We start from the raw sequence: 20,128 nt of genomic DNA, 5'->3' as shown, positions 1-20,128 counted from the left end.
TTTTTCATACAAGAGAAACTCAAGACAGTTGGCAAGATTTCTGAACTAGACAAACTGCCCACAGCCACCCCTGTCCTTTACAGCACCTTCCCCACCCCCCAGTCCTTTCACTGATTTGCTGTTGATTCAGCTGACAAATATCTCCTCCATGTAGATACAGTTTTCTATCACAGGCCTGGAAAAATTGCTCCTTCTTTTAACGAGCAATCTCCAGTAAACTAACATTCTTTAGGATTTCCCCTATCCTGAAATACCAACCACAGTAGCAAGCCTTTGGTTTCACTGCCCATCCCGCTCCCCTCACAGCATGTGAGCAGATGCAAAACATTATTTTTTTTAATAAATTAATTTTGAAATATTTCTCATACTTTCTATGGGCTTGTAAACTTATTTACAGCAGCTTCTGAAAAGGCTGATGTGGAGAGATGAATTAAAGGCATGCCAAACAAATAAAATATTAACTTGTGGCCTTGACATGAAGACTAAAAATGGAAGGTTTGGTTTTTTTTTTAATTAAAGGAAGAGGGTTAGGCAGGAAAATTCATTGTTTTGGGAGGTTGGCTGAAGCAGTCCACCTGTCTCTTGGTAAGGGGACTGTGATTCCATAAGGAAAAAATGAAAAGTTCTCTAAACTCCTAGAATGGGAAGATGTTTCCTGTTTACACTACCCTGTGTAACCAAGGGGTAAAGGGAACTGCAAACCTCCTATTCCAATACCACTGGGACTGTACTAGTTGGTGTAACTGGTCAAATACATGCAGCACTTCTCAATTTTGTTACCATCCATATACTTAACTTCCTAGCAGCTGGGTTGCCCATAATGTTTTTCATTGTGTATTTTAAAACTCTAGCCTAAATAAAATGGTTTGGTTTTAAAGCACATGCAGGTAATAGGTACGTTCTCTCACTCCCAAATAGTATCTTATGAAATGAAGTGCAATTTTGGAGAGTTTCACTTTTTTGTTACACCAGGACAAGTTAGGGAGGCAGAGCAGGTAGATGGCTTGCCTGCTATCCAGCTGTCAGGTCACACTCCTGGTGCCAGGGTGCTGCTGGGTAGCCCTGCTGGTATCCCAGCCAGACCCTCCACTGCCCCTCCTGCCAGACACCCGGGGCCCCAACCGCCGCCAGAGCCAAACCCTTTAGCTCCACTCCCATGTATCTCTCTGCTGGGCTGGGAGAGAGAGGGGAGAGTCAGAGGCAATTGGAGTTGAAGTGTCAGACTCCCAGTGGTAGATCTGGGGAACCCCTGACTCTCCCACCCTTTCTGTTCCACTCTTCCCTCCCCTCTACCTCCCATCCATGTGACGGGAGGAAAAATTAGAAGCAGAGCTGCAGGTCACTGGGCTGGCACTACAGAAGGCTGCAGCATTCTGAAATGTTAGCCAGGAACAGCACAAGGGCAAAGGTGTCCTGGGGCTGAAATGTGTGTGTGTGACAATGAAGACCATTCTAGATGGTCAGAAGGACAGCCCCTTCCTCATAGGATCAAGACAGCAGGGCACCCCCAGAAAAGAGTCCTTAGTTTTGGACTCTTCCTAATTCCTTTGTCCACCTGAACGTCTGGACTTTTGAGCCCCACCTGGCTCCCCAGAGATTTCCTGGGGAGAAAGGAAGATCCTATGGTAATTAAGATGTTGGGAGATATTGATACCCTATGAATAATCCTTGCAGGCAGGTAGGAAGTTTTGCCTCTGTGGAATTTAGAGGTGCACCAATACATTGGTCCAATATCGGATCAGTACCAATATGAAGAAAATTGTCTATATCGGATATCGGCCCTGGTGGGCCGATAAATGCTCTGCTGTGCGCGGCTGCAGCGCAGCACAGAGCAGAGCCGGCAGCGTAGAGAGCTGCCTCCAGCTGATAAGTCAGAAGGGGATGGAGAGGGAAGAGGCGTGGTGAGGGGTTGCAGATCAACACCCCCTCCACAGTGAGGGAGGGGGTAGGGGCAGATGCTGCCCAGTCAGGGTAGGGGGGAATGCAGGACAGCGGCGCAGCTTGTGGAGAGGGGGGTGGCTCCCACCGCTGTTAGCACCCCAGGAGAGCAGGGCCAGCCTCCACCCTCCCAGGGTGCAAACAGCAGTGGGAGCTGTCCCCACCCTAAGAACCGTGCCTCTGTCCCGCCCTGGATAGGCAGCGCCTGCCCCTAGGCAGCGCCTGCCCCTGCCTCTCCCTCACCATACGGGTTGTTGATCTGCTTCCCTATGCCCCTTCCCTTTCTTCCTCACTCCCCTTCCATGACAAGGGACTTACCAGCCAACGGCAGCTGTATCAGATATCGGATCGGTATTGGCCAATATGCCTCCTTAAATTTCAGCTATTGGTATCGGCCCCCAAAATCTCTATCAGTGCACCCCTAGTAGAGATCTTCTGTTCTCACATACATAGGAATGAACTAGTTCTGATAAAACTAGCAACCCTGGGAACTTCACTAAACAAGACCTTTAAGGTTTTGTAAAGGTCTCTACACACCACTACCAAATCTATTCCAGATTCCAGTTGATATCAAGTGTCAGAAAAAGCCACTCCCAACAAACAGCTCCTTTCTCCTGCAGGATTTGGGACACGGATCCATGCATTTTTCACCTCAACAATGGAACTGTTACAGTTCATAATAGCCGAGGACAAAACGGAAATCACAAACTCCAATTTCCATAGAATATGAAGCTCCCAATACCTCATACTATTCTTTGACTGGATACTGAAAGCAAGTGAAAAGTAAAAATCTCTGTAGATTAAAAGAAAAGATTGTTATGAGGCCAGGTGCCAGCTACTGCAGAGACCAAATCTATCCTCTTCAGGGATAATTCAACAAAGCAGCCTAGGATTGCATTCAGAAGTGCTGGGAAAAAAAAAGAAGTTTTGTTCAAGCATGCTAGACTTTGGAGTAAACTAGTGGACAAGATGACAAGCCAAAGCTTAGACATCTTTGGAACATGCTACAAGACTTACCAAGTTGCCAAAGGCTTTTCAACCTCAGAGAAAAAGCAGCTCCAAGCAGACAGAGAGAAAGAAAGCAATCAGGACTCATTATTTGATTTATTTCAACACTATGTCTCAAATAATGTATTCAAAGACCTTATTAGCTAGTCAAAAAATATATTTAAATAACTACCAATAAAAAAGAAATAGTCAATGATTTTTCCCTTATCTTTCCCACACCCTATAAACTCAACCTCCTTTGCTTGGCCAACAGCAGAACTGCATGTCTCTTGATTGGAAATCACAGCATATGATTTGCCACTTGTTAATGTCCATTTTCTCTTCTTTTCCTACACAATTTAAAATGTGTTACATAGAAAGCCGACTGACATTGTCCCAATTAAATACAGTACACAATGTTTTTTCTGTAGAGTACGTGGCTTTGTAAAATGGTTGCAAAGCAATTTTTCACCCTGAGACCAAATTCTCAGCTAACTTTTTTCAAGCCCTTCTGTCATATTCCCAAATGGCTTTGTTACAAACAAACTGGACTACTGCAGTGCACTCACATATACAATTAAATATTAAATATTAAATATAGAATCACAGAAAAGTAGGTCTGGAAGGGGACCTTTGGAAGTCATCTAGTCCAACCTCCTGCTTGAAGCAGGATCATCCCTATCCAAATTATCTCATACAAATCCATTGTCTAACCCAGTGATTCTCAACCAGGATGCCACATCACCCTGGGATGCCTTGAGATCTTTTTAAAAGCGCCATGCAATGTCAGCGTTGTTAGGTGCACAAATATGATTCACAAGTAAACCCAGAGGGTGCCTGTACACAAGCAGCGAGGCTGTTCAGCTCAGTTAATCAAGTCTGCTGGAGTAGGATAATTACTGTGCTCTAGCAGACTCCAATGTCTTGTGTATCAAAGTCCCTACACTGAAAAATGGTGGCAGGGGTGCTTTAATTAAAGCTTGTCCAATTGCCATTTTTCAGTGTGGGGACACTGATACATGAGATGCTCCAGGCATTTTAATTAAAGCGTTTCTCAGAGCCACTTTAATTAAAGTCCCCTCCCCACCCCAAAAAAACTCCTGGAGCACAAGTATAAATGTCCAGAGATTTCAAATACAAACCCACAGTTTCAAAAACATTCTGATCTGTTGTGGGCTTTCTGAGTGCTTTGCAGCAGAAAAACGTACTTTTATTTTTCCATAGTCAAAAAACAAGTGAAAACTAAGCTGGCATTTTCCAAGGAGTGCTTCAAGTCTAATGAGGAATGCCTTGACCCTAAACATGTTCAGAACCACTGGTCTACCCTATTACTAAAACTACACTGCAGACCTCACACAACCACAAAGCATAGCACCCTAGCCTGCCACAGGTAAGGCAGGAGGGCAACAGCAACCAGTGTCCCGCTGCTACAAGGGTTATTAGGATATGCTCAAGGGACCCAAGGAAGAGGTCCACACCTCCCCCTACTAAGAAAGGCAAAAAACCCTCATTAGTCTGAACCAATCTGACCAGGGGGTAAAATTCATTCCTGACCTCAAATGTGGCGATTGGTCCAACCCTGAGTGGAGAGGGAAGGTCCTTTAGCCAGAAACCTCTGGATTTTAGTTTGAAGCACTGGCACACCCCAGTCAATATACCCAGGCTTGGCTGCAGTCAACATACAATACTTTAGAGAAAGGCAAAAAAAAAATCTCAAGACATGTACGTTACATAAACAAGAGGCAGAATGTTCCATCCCTCTTTCTCCATGGATTTACCTGAAAATAATCCACACAAAATCCATCAAAATACATTCGGTTTTCAAGTTTTGGATTTGGTTTATAAAACCTTTCCTGATGACTAGTGTTAAAACCATATCTGTTACATGCTGCTTCAAAAACTGACATCAAATGGTTTCCCGTCTGCTAAGAGTCTTGTTTTAAGCTCTGAGGCCAGGAAGCAAAATGTTCGTGATATTAGTGTGCTTCTGCAATTCCTTCCACAATTGCCAGGAATCTCAATGCACTGCCTACTAAAGGATGGTATTAAGGCTCATTTCCTTACGTGGTTGTGGAGCTGAAGTAAGCCAGAGATCTCTTCCGAGTTCACTTTTATTCATTTTCTTATGTGTGTATTGTTTATAATTATTGTAAGAAATTTACAAAATTATGATTCACAAGTATATCATGGTATCATTCTGTAAATAAATATATTTAAACCAAAAAGAGCATTCTGATGTAGTTATTTAAACACCATTATGATTTCTTTGTCTGCACCACAGAGAAAGTTGTGAACAGTAAAACCCAGAACTAGAACAAACACAAACATCAGTCTGACAACTATGAATGCCTTCTTCTAACACTAGTGAACACCAACACCTAGGTAACTACTCACTGAAAGCCTCAATACTACAAAAGGAAAAAAGAATGAGATATAAAAGTACCCCAGGTATACTTTGTGTAACAGGATGCAGTCAAAAACCACTTTTGTGATCTGATCCATAAGGCTCATGTGACTATACCATACTGAAAAAAAAAAATCAGTACTAGACAGAAACCCTTATACTCAATACCTTAATATTTATTCATAAAGCATACTTTTCAAGAGATGCACAGCTCCATGGTGGGGCAGGGGTTGGCCTGGCCCTAATACATCTTCAGGAAATGGAAGGGGGCATGGCCAAGCCCCAATACATCCGCAGGGGGCAGAACGGAGCAAGGCATAGCCCCGACCCAGCTGTGAGGAGGTGGAAAGGGGTGTGACCCAACCCCAATTCAGCTGCAGGAGGGGGCATGGTGCAACCCTAATCCAGCCACAGGGGGAAGGGGGAATGGCCCAGCCCCAATTCATCGCATGGGGTTCGGGTTTGGGAATTTGGCATTGGGGAAGGGGTGGCAGTATTAATTACCACTGCTCCCCTACAGCCATATTTCCTGACCTATGAGAAGACTCATGGGCCAGATACCCCGGCCCCATGGACCAGAAGTGGAGCACCCCTGGTTTACTACATTCCTGTGAAGAATTTCCTTCTTCTGATCCAAGAGGCAATTCTCTTCACATCATACGATCTTATCTATTCACTTTCCAGGCCACCTGCAAGAGGTTTCCTTAGTACTTATAGCTTCAATGGAATTGGGCAATTCACGGATTTTGTAGCAAATTATAGAGCCCTTCATCTTTCAGTTATGAATTCAAGGGCCACAGAAGTCTGTAGTGACAAACTAGTTACAACGTGTCAGCTTCTGAAAACTTAAATAAGGCAGGTAGCGTTTTCCAGATCTTAGCGGCATGCCAGCAAAACTATTACAGCAATTGTCACTCTTGCTGAAGTGTGCTTGAACTTGCTTGGATTTAACCCCTTTCTCCTACAACCTTCTGAAAACATTTCAAAACAGCATAATAGTTGTTTGCATTGCAGCTGCTCTTGCTATGCTACTTCTGTGGGTATTCAGCAGCCTTGAGTGTCGACCTACCACCTTCCCAACACTGTTTGGCTTTCACGGTTCTTTTTTTCCCCCCCCTTTCAGTAAAAGTCTTCACATACAACATGTAGAGATAAAAACTGAAGAGTGCATATACATTTTCTGGCATGTTGGTTATACTTATTATATTATAGCCTGCCTGCCAACCAATAACTCCAGGTATCCTCTCTACGTTTTACCAGTTATCACCAGGTCACCATTCCCCCCTTCCCCCACCTACCTGTCTCACATCTATTGTCTCCCATCCCTCTGATCCTTACTGCCACACATTTGCATTTTCAGAGACCTGCACCTTGCTTCTAGTCCACCCAGGAGAGTGCACTAAAGCTAGCAAACTCTCCCTATGCCTGAAGAAGGGTGTCTGTGCCTGAAAGCTTACAAAGAACAATTTTTCCAACTACTTAGTTGGCCTGATAAAAGATACCACATTTACTCAAAGAACCTTGTCCGTCTGCCTATATATTTTTCTGGCTTTGGAACAAATACATCTCACCAGATCTCTGCTATCATTGCTCCTAATCCTGGGAAAAAAACCCAACTGGACACATGCTTACTCTTCCCTGCCATGGGTGACCCCACTGAAACCAGCAGATCTACTTGTGGTAATAATATAATAAGCACATGCACAGGGATGAGCAGAACACACTTTCAAAACCACTTGGCTTATCCAAAAAAACCACCAGGCTCCGAGAGGCTGAGGGACAGACTTCCTTGGGCTTTTTGGACTCGAGCCCTGCACAAAGGCAGGGTCTTGGCTCTGAATCAAATCCATTCATCTTCAAACAAGGGGGTTAAGAATAACCCCTTATTACTCTCACCTTGTCCAAGGTAAGGAACAGGGGAAGCCCAGCTGGTGGGGCCCAGCCCTGGCCGACTCGGCCAGGTAGCAAAGCCCTGCCAGTGCCCAGGGGGCAGCCCCGCGCCACAGGGACGGGACGGGGCAGGGGAGAGGCGGGTTGTCTTCCCCCTCCTGCAGCCCAAAGCCCCGGGCCGCTGCGGACCCGCGCTCGATACAACCGCTCCGCCCAGGGCCCGGGACGCGCAGCAAGGAGCTGCCGGCGGCTGCAGCGAGGACTTGTTGAGCGGCAGCGGCGGCAGCGGCGGGCGGGGCCTCCGAACCGAGCCGATCCCGCGCCGCCGGGAGCCAATGGGCGTCGCGACCCGCGTGTTTGTGTGCGCCCCGCCCACAGCCGCGACCTCCTGCCACTGCCCCGGGTGTGGCCCGCCCCGGGGGGGCGGGGCGGCACGCACCTTGGCGGCGGGGCCCCGGGCGCGGACGGGCAGCGCTGGGGGGGGGCTCTCCGCGCCGCCCTCCTCCTCCTCGTCCTCCTCGTCCACCTCTAGCACCGCGTCGTCGTCCTCGTCCTCCTCCTCCAGCGCCGCGGCCGAGCCCGCGCCCTCCCGCCGCCCGCTGTCGGGCTTGGGGGCCGCGGGCGGGGGCGGCCCCGCGCTGCGCCGCCGGCTGCCCAGGCTGCAGCGCTTGGCCAGGCGCCGCGCCTGCATCGCTCTGCCCCGGCCCGGCCCTCACACGGGCGCGGCGGCCACGGGGCCCCGGCAGCCGGCTCTGCCCCCGCGCCCGCCGCCCCTGGCAGCCGCGTCCCTGCCCAGCTGCGGGCGGAGGGAGGGGGGGGGTCCCTCCGTACTTGCCTTGCTCAGCCCGGCCGGCCCCGCCGACAAAACCTGGAGTGGATTCCGCCCGAGCGCGGCTCCGCCGTGTGCTCCCTCCTGGCCCGCGGCGGGGGGCGCCCCGCGTGCCCGGGCCTGCGCTCAAGCGCGCGGGGCTGCACGGCCGGGCCGCGCCCAACCCCGCCACGCCCACGGGCAGCAGCGACCTGGAAACCGCCCCCGGCCCGGCCCCCCCACACGCAGCCCTCACACACCAGCAGCACACCCTCACACCTGCCAGCCAAATCCCCCACATACAGGTTTCACCCACACCACACCCGCCTCACACATGCCCCGAAATCCCACCCCCACACACAACTCTCACACGTGTCCCCCCCATATACACAGTTCACCCACACACACACACCCAAGTACACACTCCTCCCACACACACTCCCATCACACACACCTACACTAACATCCCCTCACATAAACACTTCACTCTCTTCTAACGCACGCCCACACATGCCCCACATGTGCCCCCCAAATTCCCTCACTCACACTCACCCCAACACACAGCACAGTACACACTTCTCCCACACACACCCACTCACCACATACACCCCCTCACATACACTTCACCTATACCCCTGCACACACACCCCTACCCCCCCACTCCCCGCCAACACACACACTCCCAACACTACCCAACACGCACACACCAAACCCCCACACTGCCCCTATGCCCCTCCTGTCCCCACATGCATCCCTGGCCAGGGAGGTCAGGCAGCCATGGGACTCCCCAAGCCCTGAGCAGATCTGGCCTCCCAGAACTGCCGTCGCCTAGAGTTACTGCCCTCCAAGATAAGAAGGTCATGATCTGTCAGACAGCAGTGCAGGGTCCAGATGTGGGTCATATCACAGCAGCTACAGTCCCAGCAGGAAGCACACCTGGCTGGGAGGGGCCTGCTGCTGGTTGCATGGGACAGGACAGGCTGGCATCGTTAAAAGGACAGCCAGGAGGGTGCCCAGAGCCCCGTGCACCTGTCCTGTAGAGCTGTGGGATTCCCACCTCCTGCTGTATCCCCTCCTTCACCTTTGCTGCGTGACCACGCTGGAAAGCTGTCACTGCCTCTAACACTGTCTTCACCTCCTGCCCCTGTGCAGCTGGGGATTGTTTTGATACCTTTCTCTGAAGCACCCTGTACCTGTGACTGACCTGTGAAGAGGCTGACAACTGGCCAGTTACAATATCACGGTTTTTAGTCAATATGATTTTACCAAGAGACTTGAAGTGAACGCTCCGACCATTTGAAAGGGTCTTTTCACTGTAGCTTCTCTCTCATCCCTTTGCCAACCAGCTTCCAAGGCTGTTTTGTTGCTTTGAACAGCAACACTTAGCAAAACACATGCTAAATCCTATGCCCCACTAACAGATACATTGGCAAAAATCTGCCTGGTTGAAGCTTCACCAGCCTGACAAGAGCAACCATTGATTAGATGAGCAGTGCTCTCATCTTTTTCTGATACGCCACATGATTAATTAGCTTTTTCAGTCCTTTGTAGTAGAACAATAGTGATTTTTTGCAATTCATTCTTCCTGTTATCACTCTGTCACATGTCAAAAGAGAACATAAAGAGGGCAAAGGAAGCCTAAAAAACGCACCTAATTTGCCTTGAACATATTTTCCACCATGAGTTAAAAAACATTCCAGTAGTTCCTTCTTGCCTGTGGCCTCAAGGCGCCAGAAATGTCAAGGCTGAACAAGGAAATGTGTATAGTATGTTACATGAATACCACTTAAATCTAATTTCTGATCTACCATAATACCTTAAATCCACTGTAGTTTAAACTATATCCAATTTATAAGGGATTCTGGGTTAGTTTCTCATTTCAAATGCACTAATATAAATAAGGACTAATTTTACTGGAGCCAGTCAATGACTTCCAGTTTAATTAAGGTTTACAATGATAGCTCAGATGTCATCCAATGTCAAAATAATAATAGCATGCATAACACAAGGAGAATGGAAAAGTAAACAGCAGAGAAACTGAATTTTCTACCAGAAATGCTAGATTATATACTCAGGCAGCTAAAACTATAGGATTTGCACTGTAGAAAAAACAAATGCATTGAAATACCCTCCTAATTGCATACGGTAAAGTTCCACTCACAGTGGCATAAACCCAATGTCAATGGAACTTCAGAATACAACTCTGTGTGTTCAAACACTGATTTTCTTCCCCATCAGTGGATTTTCAGAGAGGTAAATTAAAAACAAGAGAAATATCCCAAAAAGTTTTCTAAGGACAGTTTAGAGGTCATAGCTACAAAGCACATCTACATTTTTATTTTTCTGTCCCCTAAAATGTTAGAAATAAAGCACCCAACCAAATCTGTGAATATGTAGTCCCCATATTTATCATTGGCACTCTGGGATTAAGTAGAGCAAAGACTGTTTCAAGATTTTTGTCACTTCCTGTCCTTATTAAAGTAGCATCAAATACCAGATGGGCCTGAGGATCTGAGAGGGTGTAGTCAACTGCTTCACTGGCATACATTTAGCCAACTTGTTTTACATAAAACTGGGAGCACCTACACATTCATTAATGTGCCATAGTTACTACACATTAAGTTTAGTACTTGATTAACCAAGCACTACATCAATGCACTGTGCAGTAGTGCCAGTGCATGGGTTTCAGTGGTGCTTAATACTACTGCACAGTAGCGTTTTAGCACGGTTTTTGCCCAGCACACTACTGTTGTGCAGTAGCCTAATAACACTGCACAGTAGTGTGCTGGGCAAAAACCGTGCTAAAACGCTACTGTGCAGTAGTATTAAGCACCACTGAAACCCATGCACTGGCACTACTGCACAGTGCATTGATGTAGTGCTTGGTTAATCAAGTACTAAACTTAATGTGTAGTAACTATGGCACATTAATGAATGTGTAGGTGCTCCCAGTTTTATGTAAAACAAGTTGGCTAAATGTATGCCAGTGAAGCAGTTGACTACACCCTCTCAGATCCTCAGGCCCATCTGGTATTTGATGCTACTTTAATAAGGACAGGAAGTGACAAAAATCTTGAAACAGTCTTTGCTCTACTTAATCCCAGAGTGCCAATGATAAATATGGGGACTACATATTCACAGATTTGGTTGGGTGCTTTATTTCTAACATTTTAGGGGACAGAAAAATAAAAATGTAGATGTGCTTTGTAGCTATGACCTCTAAACTGTCCTTAGAAAACTTCTTGGGATATTTCTCTTGTTTTTAATTTACCTCTCTGAAAATCCACTGATGGGGAAGAAAATCAGTGTTTGAACACACAGAGTTGTATTCTGAAGTTCCATTGACATTGGGTTTATGCCACTGTGAGTGGAACTTTACCGTATGCAATTAGGAGGGTATTTCAATGCATTTGTTTTTTCTACAGTGCAAATCCTATAGTTTTAGAAACACTGTATCCTGCGTAGTGTAAAGTGGCTCATTCTAATATGGTAACACCAAACTAAAAAATAGATTATTTTGCTGCGTGATGCTTCTCTAAATAAAAACAAACAAACAAAACAAGCGCGGGTCCTTCTTACACTTTCTGTTCTAAGCTGACCAAATGTTAATCAGCTTAGCATTGTTCAACTTAGTGGAACGGTCACACTTTAAGATGAAAAACCATCTCTGACTGTCCTTCACCTGCACAGCTGTGACTTGCCACTTGGTGAGCAGGGGCCTGGTGAGCAGGTGTAAGACTAGGAGCTAGGGGTAGGACTGGCTCACTGTTCCTGCCAGGCAGAATATCACAGTCCCAGAGTGCCCAGTAGCTCCACTGCCTCCTGCCACCACATGGACTGACTCGCTGCTTGAGCTCCAAGGGCCCCGATCCTTTTTTCTCTGGATCCTCCCTCCCCCCTCTGTCTGGGGGGTTCCAGCCAAGCTGAGTGACACCTGAGTTGCCAAAAAGATCAGGCCCCTTGCAGCTCAGGTGACAGAGGGTGGTGGGGGGAGATCTGGCAAAAAAAAATGATCTGGCACCTTGGAGCTCAGGCAGTGCTTGGCCAGCTGGTAGTTTCCCCCCTCCCCACAGCTGGAGCTCAAATGGCACCCAGCCAGCAGGCAGCCTGGCCAGCAGCAGTGCAGGGGGGCAAGCTGTTGGTTGGGTGGGCACCACTTGAGCTCTGAGGGGCCTGATACTTTTTTTCTCTGGAGCTTGCCCCCCTGCCACTGCCACTGGCAGGAGCAGTGAGCTGATCTAGGCAGCAGTGGAAGCAGTGAGCCAGTCCATGCAGCGACAGGAAGCATCACAGCAGTCAGGCACTCCAGAGCTGCGACGCTCCCTCTGCCTGATATTCCTGTGAGGCGAGGCACCATGCCTGACCCTGCTGCGCCCCTGTGTCCCTGATTGCCCTGACTCAGGAGAGGCCACAGCATCCTGGGTTGCTGGAAGACTTCAATTTGAGCAAAATAGCTGTAAGAAGTGGTCACACCTTAATAGAACAGGAGCAAAATTAGGCACATTAGACACAATCCTGCCCTGGAGTGGCATAACTTTAAACTCACTAATTAATGTTTCAAGGCACTTAAAGGTGTTAGTGTACAGCCAATCCAAGGGTTAAGAGCTCCAGAAGCCACCTAAGTCTCCAGTGTAACACGGCTCTGTTTCTCACTGCTTTAATTATTTCTGATGTTTACAGGGCAATGATTTGTAGATATATTAAAACTTCCAAAGTGTGTGTGCATGGGTGTGAGTGTGCGTGTGTGCACGTGTGTCTGTAAAATACTCTCTGTTGTCCACACCAGCAGAACTTAATCAGAACTGCTTATTTTTTCCAACCTTAGAAGTCAGTTCACATTTTCACAATTTTTTAAAAGAAGGCAGAAGTCTCTTTTACTTCTATATATTCTTCAGAGCTTTTATAAGCAATCAGCAACAGTGGTCAATCCAACTGCAGTCTATCTTTTATAATCACTGTCTGGCTTCTCTTACAATATTCTCTTAACAATCCCATGTACTAACCACAGAAAAACTCCCAGGATCATTGGCATTGACCTAGATGGTCTGCACCATAAAATGACAGATAGATTTTTCTTGCCTGGCACCTTTCTCCCAATTTTACTCTGAATTTTCATCATTAAATTCATTATAGGCCCATTTCTCAACTAGGCACTTCTTTAATTACTAGCCTAATTGTTAAAAGTTATTTCTTTATTCCATATTTTGCTACATTTTACTGTAATCCTATTTTAAACTAAATCCTGCTTTCTGTTAATTTGGAGAACAGAAGTTGGAGAAAGATCCACTTTTAATTTAAAAACTTGAGAGATTCCTTCATAATGCTCAAGGAAGCACTACTAAACAGCCAGCTAACCCATCAGTCCCACTTCCACCAGAGGATAAAACCTGCATGCTAAGAGGGTCTGGAGCTCAGCTAACTGACTAATTTGCTAATAGCAGCAAACCTTAGTCATCCTCAGATTGGGGAACACTTTGTTCTTACTCAAAGGAGCAGTAAGATACGCTTTACTGCGTATATTGATGGTCTACCATAGAGAATCCTGCTTTAGCTCAGTTCAGAAATCTTATAGCAGAGGATCATGGAGGTAGGGTGGACAGGTCTGTGCCTGGAAATAAACAATATCTTAGTTTCCCTTCTTCAGTCCCTGATGAATCTTTCCAGTCTTTCCGTTAATTCTGTCCTTGTATCACCAGGAGCAGTATCATCCAAACCGATGCTATGTTTCAGTTCAGTGTTTTCTTAACTCCTACAGCAAGAAGTAAAGCAGTCACCTAAATCTTTGCAAATTAAGCATAACATTGTGTTGAAAACAAGTATCCACTTTTTCTCCTCTACCTGCAATTCCTATTTTAATCTCATTTTATGAATTTTTAGAGTCAGATGTCATTGGTCCTGTTCTAGTGCATAATCTGAACAGACATATTTTGCAGGAAACAACACAGTATCAGAAAGGAGGCTAAGCTAAGTATTATTTTCTTATACTAATTCTTCTGTTTCTACATTTTATTTTGAATGTATAACAAATGTAATTGCTTGAGCCTTAACTGTAGAAGCATCCTGAACAGTGACAATGACTCCCAGAGGGTGAGGGTGTGTGTGTGTGTGTGTGTACACATGTGCGCAGGCATGCTGCTTCTCTGATAGTCCCAGATATTTGAGCTGCTGCCAAGTTCTTTAGTTGGGGCCCTGCCTTGTTCCCGCCTCCTTTGTAAACTTGAGATTCTTTTTTTCTGTGCACTGATCACTGAAGCTTTTACTCCAGCAGGGAGGATGGGTAGGCATCATCCAGAACAAGGGAATGATTGACAATGTTATTCTGTTCATTGTCTACCAGAAGCTGCTGAAAAAAAGAGAGGTGGCAACCTTCTGACCCTCTCTTCCAAATAATCCAAATAATCCAAATAATCACTGCTGTGACATGTCTGTGTCCCACTCATCTAGCAAATGGGGAGCACAAAATTGGTTCTGAATCTGGCCATTGTGAGGAGCAATTCTACCAGGCAATCAAGGCATAACTTTCAGAAGGTTCTACTATGATTCATGTGCTGGAATGAAGACAATAGCAATCAATAGGTAAACATTTAACTTTCTGATTACTGGCGCAAGACTCGGTCTTTGAAAAAAAAAGTTTATTAATTTTGAAAAATATTATTACTAGCCCAGCAAAATATTTCTAGCTGTGGCAAATGGGACTGTGAAGAATTCATTGTGTTCAGTCTAGTTAACAATACTTTTCTTCCCCAACCCTGTTAACCCTTTTTTGCTGTTAATTATTTAACTATTCAATAATTTTACACAATGTTAAGTATTTTGTATAACTTCCTATCTTAGAAAAGCCCCAGCATCCAGGAAGAGCACACACCAACTGCTGAAGCTTCCTTAGCCTGATGAAGGGTTTTTGAACCCAAAAGCTTGCTTAATAACTATTCTCCAACCATTTGGGTTGGTCTAATAAAAGATATCAAATTCACCCAAGGAACCTTGTCTGCAAGAAGTCATCTGTGTTTCATGCTAGCACTAAATGTCACGAGTACTTCCTTTTCCTGGGTTTAAAAATGAGTAACAATGAGGGAGTCAGAGGCAATTCAGAAGTATTAATCTTACAGTTTTCTACACTTAATTAGACCAATGCGGCCAACAGAAAACAGAAACTGTGTAGAACACTGACAGTATCATGGGACTAAATTAGCCTCTCAGACTTCACTAGCAGAGGGGGAAATATACAAGTATAGGCATAGGTCCTAAAAAGACAAGCACACACTTGAACAAACAAATAAAAATCAAAAGCTGGATTATTTGTGGTTTTTCAAAGGTAGATGGCACTTATCCATGCCAGTAACAAAACTGCATAAATAATATCTGCTGAAACCATACCACAACTAAAGACAGGGTTTGGGGAAGGCAAAATAATAATCAAATCAACATTATTTAATAGTGCAAATGTCATGTAATCCGAGCTGCGTCTATGACTTCTCTAAAGCTATTTGTGATTTAATTTAAACATATGCTTATTCATTATAGGATTGGGTAATTCATTTCTCTTTACTGGTGATTTGCAAGATGGAAAGAGTTATGATCTTGAAGCCTAGACTGAATTAAAAAGAAACCATTTTTTTTCATGGAAAAAACGAGCAAATTAGGTCAATAATTCTATGAAATTCAATGACCATGAAGACACTAGAGAAAAATTGTCAACTTCATCATAATTTATCCTTGTAATTTCAGAAATATGGCCAACTTAATCTTAAAGGGCATAAAAGGGAAAAAAGTAAAGGAGGGTACATCTACATGGGCAATTAATATGACATGATAAACTTTGGAGCAGTTCTCGCTAGAGAAAACTGCTCCTGGGTGCAGCATCTGCATGTGCATCCAGGACAGCAGCAATTTGAGCCAGGGTGGAGCGGCCCCAGGCTGGCAGGGGGCATGAGGGATCAGCTGGTGTTGGGTGGCAGAGGAGCTGGCTGGGGCATGAGGATATAGGACATGTGAAGCTAGCATGTGGCTAGGTGGCAGGCAGCCCCTACACTTCAGGTCTGTGAGAAATGGCTAGTATTCGCTTCGGATTCAGATTCGGCAGATTCAGGGGACAGTGATTCGATTCAGTGATTCAAATCACTGTCCTGAATTGATTCAGCTGAATCTGATTTGGAGATTCGGCTGCTGCCAAATCCTCTGCCCACTCTCCCAGTCCTGTCAATGGCTCCCAGGCCCAGTGCCCCAGCACTTCAAAAATAAATAAATAAATAAATAAATAAGCCCTGCACTCAGTGGCTCCTGCCAGGTGGGGCGGGGGGCAATCCCCACTGCCCCCCACTGCTCCACACTGTGTGGGGGGGCTCTGCCACCAGCCCCCAGAGGCCCTGATGGCTGCTGCAGTAGCCAGTGAGTGTGTGGGGTGGGAGGGTTGTTTTCTTTTTAAATGCTGGGATGCTGGTGCCAGGCAGGGAAGCCATTGACAGGGTTGGAAGAGTGGGCAGGTGTTGGGAGGTGCTCAGGGGCACTAGGAGAGCAGGCAGGGGATGGGGCCTGGTGGGGGTCCCGCCATGGTCCCCTCCCCCCCTCTCCAACCCCCTGCCCTGCCCTGCCCCCTACTTACCAGCACAGAGCCCAGGTCCAGCTCCCTGCGGCGGTGACCAGGGACTGCCCAAATCTCTGAATCTTTTCCGAATCAATTTGGAGGCTTTGAATCAATTCAGACCTTTTAATTGGTCTCCCAGTTCAATTTACATTTGGAAATTCGGCTGCCAAATTGGGTCAAAACTCCTCCAAATTGAATCAGCAACCGAAGCTTCGCACATCCCTATTTAGCACCCTCATGCCCCAGCCAATCCCTGTCACTGTCTATATGTGCATTTCAGCACAATTACTTACTATGCTGTAAGGTAGTACTGTCCCTGAGAGTACTATCTTACAGAGGAGTTAATTAATTTACTATGCTCTAATACCAGCACATGTGTAGACAGTGATGCTTTACTGCAGAGCTAATAAGCCTACTTCATAGTAAAGCACATGTGTAGATGCACCCAGAATGAATAAGTTACAGCTCTATAGAAGATCAACAATATTCATTCAAGCTCATTGATTTTTTAAAAATTTATAATTGTTTTTTAATGGAAGTTTTCATATAAAATATCTGTTATCTGCATCTGCTTCCATAAAAAAGTTTTTCTTTCCTTTTCCTATCTAAACAAGAGAAAAGAAAAAAAGTACATTGATCCCCCCACCGCACTCCCCCCCCGATCCACTTGGATACCAACCTTTGGAGAGATCTGAACAGTCCTCTTTTCTCCCAACAAAAATGAATGCACAGACAGTTAAGAGTGTGAAGAAAAAATGACTTGTATGGAAATTGTAGTTAAGGAAATTATATCTGTTTTGTTCTCACATACAAAGGTAAGCAAAACTGAGTGTTTAATCCTCCCATTTGAAATCCCACCCCTCTAGTCACTTGAGCAGCTGAATCTTAGTTCTACATCATATGAATGCTCGCAGTACATTTTTGCCATGCTCCCGTCTAGAGTCCTGTACAGATTTTCACTATGACTTTTCCTCCTACCGGCAGAATGCTGCCTGTAAACATGTGTGGTTTAGTTAAAGGGAGCCTACTATTGGTCAATCCAGTCCAGGCCTCCACTACACTACACATCCGATCTGTCAGTTACTTTTACAGTGTGCACTAGATTTTTGGCGCCACAGCTGGGAGCGAGGCTTTTGTTCCATAACAAAAACATGAGCTTGAATAGCAAGGCTGTTGCATGGTCTGCAGTAAGAGAAAGAAGGGAATACGCATGGGGAACGCTTGAGTGCTGTCATCAGGGCAGCTTCTTTGTCTCAGAGACTATGTTCAGAACAGTTTGATGAATTAGTTGTGCATCAGTCACAGAACTGTTCAAGCCATAAAAGCAAACAGTAAGCACTAGGATATTAAAAAACGTTTGTGGCCTTATGCAGAAGTTCACTTTGTTTTGATCTGTCAAAATACTGCCCAGTAATGATAGTATTATTTAAATTTTTCTTATGATGTTTGCCTTATGGTCAGAACACAGAGAACTAGAGATGTCACAGGATCTAGGCTCAGTTTCTGGGCAATGTTACATACTTCCTCTACAAGCCTGGCTAATTCATAGATTCATAGATGTTAGGGTCGGAAGGGACCTCAATAGATCATCGAGTCCGACCCCCTGCATAAGCAGGAAAGAGTGCTGGGTCTAGATGACCACCAAATCCCTTTCTCCTTGCCCCCCATGTAGCCTAACCCACAATCCTTCTAATTCATTTAACCTCTCATGTTAGCTTTCTCACCTGTAAAATGCAAGACTGGTCTACACAACCTTGGTGCATGTGGCACAGAGCTTCTCTGGATGATGCATGCTTCTCAGCCGCATCCTTCCCCCCCACCCCATTTCAAGGACCAAATCACTTCCAAATTGTTTTGGGCAAATCCCAATAGTCAGTCTCAAAATTTTGACTAAGCAGAGCTTAATCATTCAATTGTGTATGGCTCTACAATCAGGCAAGTATCCTTCCTCCCAGACCCATTGGTCTGGGGTTTCGGATACTCCTCAAATCCATGGCAGGCTTCCTACATGCAAGCCCCACACCTGGAGGCTTTGGGGTTTGGATGCCCCTTAGTCTTGATTGCTCCTAGACAAAAGGGTGAGAAGCAAGCCACAGGGAAAACAAGAACACAGTCCCCCACTACCACAAAATTGTGCAGTTCAGTTTCCCTCATTTGGGGAAGTTCACAGGGGTCATCCAGCACAGAGTGCAAAGGGCAGGCCTCACCCTATAACTACACTTGCTGAGCTGAGAGGATCAAGGGATCTCCCCTGCATTCAGCTTGTTCCCACTCCCAGAAATAAGACAAGGAATTTGCCTTAGAGCAGCCCTGAGCTTTGCTCATCTGGGGCAGAGGGCCCTGCTAAATGTTCAGATTAAAGCTGGAGAGAAATCAGCTATAGAGTTGTTACATATTTTCAAGCACTAATGTGATAGCTAGTTGGCTCTTTTTATAGCTAGATAGTCATCTTCATTGTGTGATAATTACTTTGCATGTGTAGCTGTTCCTACTTTGCATGTGTAGCCAGTCTACATTTATCATGAAATTAACCAGCCAATTGCATAACATATGTAATGTGTAGCAGGGACCAGAGAGTCTGAGAGTGGTGGTGTTGTGTGTGCTCAGTACTGTTCAAAGCTGACTACACTGCCTCATTTCCAGGATTTGATGTGCCCTGCTAAGGAGTGCATGGAAATCATATGGTTTGTGATGATGATCGCAGATGAAGTTTAGAGATGATGTTGAATCTCACCTTTCATTAATAATAATACTGGTTTCTGACTCTCATAGTTTATGGAGAAATGTTTGGGAATCAAATCTATGTGAACTCTAAAGACTTGGAAATCAAAAGGCTAATAAAAAGAACCTAAGTTCTGTTGTCAGAAATTAGACACTTCATGATTTGGGGGCCTAATGTGAATTTTTTTAATGCTGGGAACTGGCAATATGGAAATTATAGAAACATAGGATTGGAAGGAATCTCAAGAGATCATCTAGTTTAACCCCCGATCAAGACAAGATTATCCCTGTTTAAATCATCCCATTCAAGTGTTTATCTAAGCTGCTGTTAAAAACTTTCTAGAATATAGATTCCATAACCGCTTTAGGTGATTTGTTTCAGTACTTGATCACTGTCACACTTGGAAAGTACTTTCTAATATCTGGCCTAAGTCTCCCTTACTGCAAGGGACAGTGAACACACAGAACAATTCATCAACTTTCCCTTTATAACAACCCTTTTTGTGTTTAAAGACTGGTATTAATTCCCACCTTAGTCTTCTTTTCTGGAAAGGCCACCTTTTGTACAGGGCAAGTATAAATCTCAAACCTCAAATATGAAAGCATCTTGAACTTTCTGAATACTAAGCTAAATGTATAGTTCAGTTGGAAGCTAACTTTGCCTTCCAAGGCCCGTTTCTAACTGTACCCTAACTTCTCCAAAGAGATACTGATCCACTTAAAATATACATCTTGGCTAGGGACAGACATTCAAAAAGCCTGAGCCTGAATTGATTCAATCTTTGCAGGTTAATCT

General features: G+C 45.3%; 1 protein-coding gene across 3 annotated transcripts in view; it reads right to left on the bottom strand.

Annotated features, from left to right (window-relative positions):
- ZNF704 (zinc finger protein 704) overlaps positions 1-8,153 on the bottom strand; it is a 189,990-nt gene extending 181,837 nt beyond the window's left edge. The window contains exon 1 of one of the 3 annotated variants that reach the window (XM_059723948.1): positions 8,051-8,153. Coding sequence is in view for 1 of the 3 variants with exons in the window: in XM_014606906.3 (XP_014462392.2) it covers positions 7,659-7,910 (252 nt within the window). In the remaining 2 variants the exon portion in view is untranslated. Of the gene's footprint in view, positions 1-7,225; positions 7,448-7,658; positions 7,945-8,050 lie in introns of those variants that run through there. The other 2 variants (XM_014606906.3, XM_059723947.1) reach the window with 2 other exon arrangements.
- Between the last annotated feature and the right edge of the window lie 11,975 nt (positions 8,154-20,128).

Source organism: Alligator mississippiensis, chromosome 3 (genome assembly GCF_030867095.1).
Source record: "Alligator mississippiensis isolate rAllMis1 chromosome 3, rAllMis1, whole genome shotgun sequence".
NCBI classification, from domain to species: Eukaryota; Metazoa; Chordata; order Crocodylia; family Alligatoridae; genus Alligator; species Alligator mississippiensis.
This window is presented reverse-complemented; position numbering and strand designations above follow the sequence as displayed.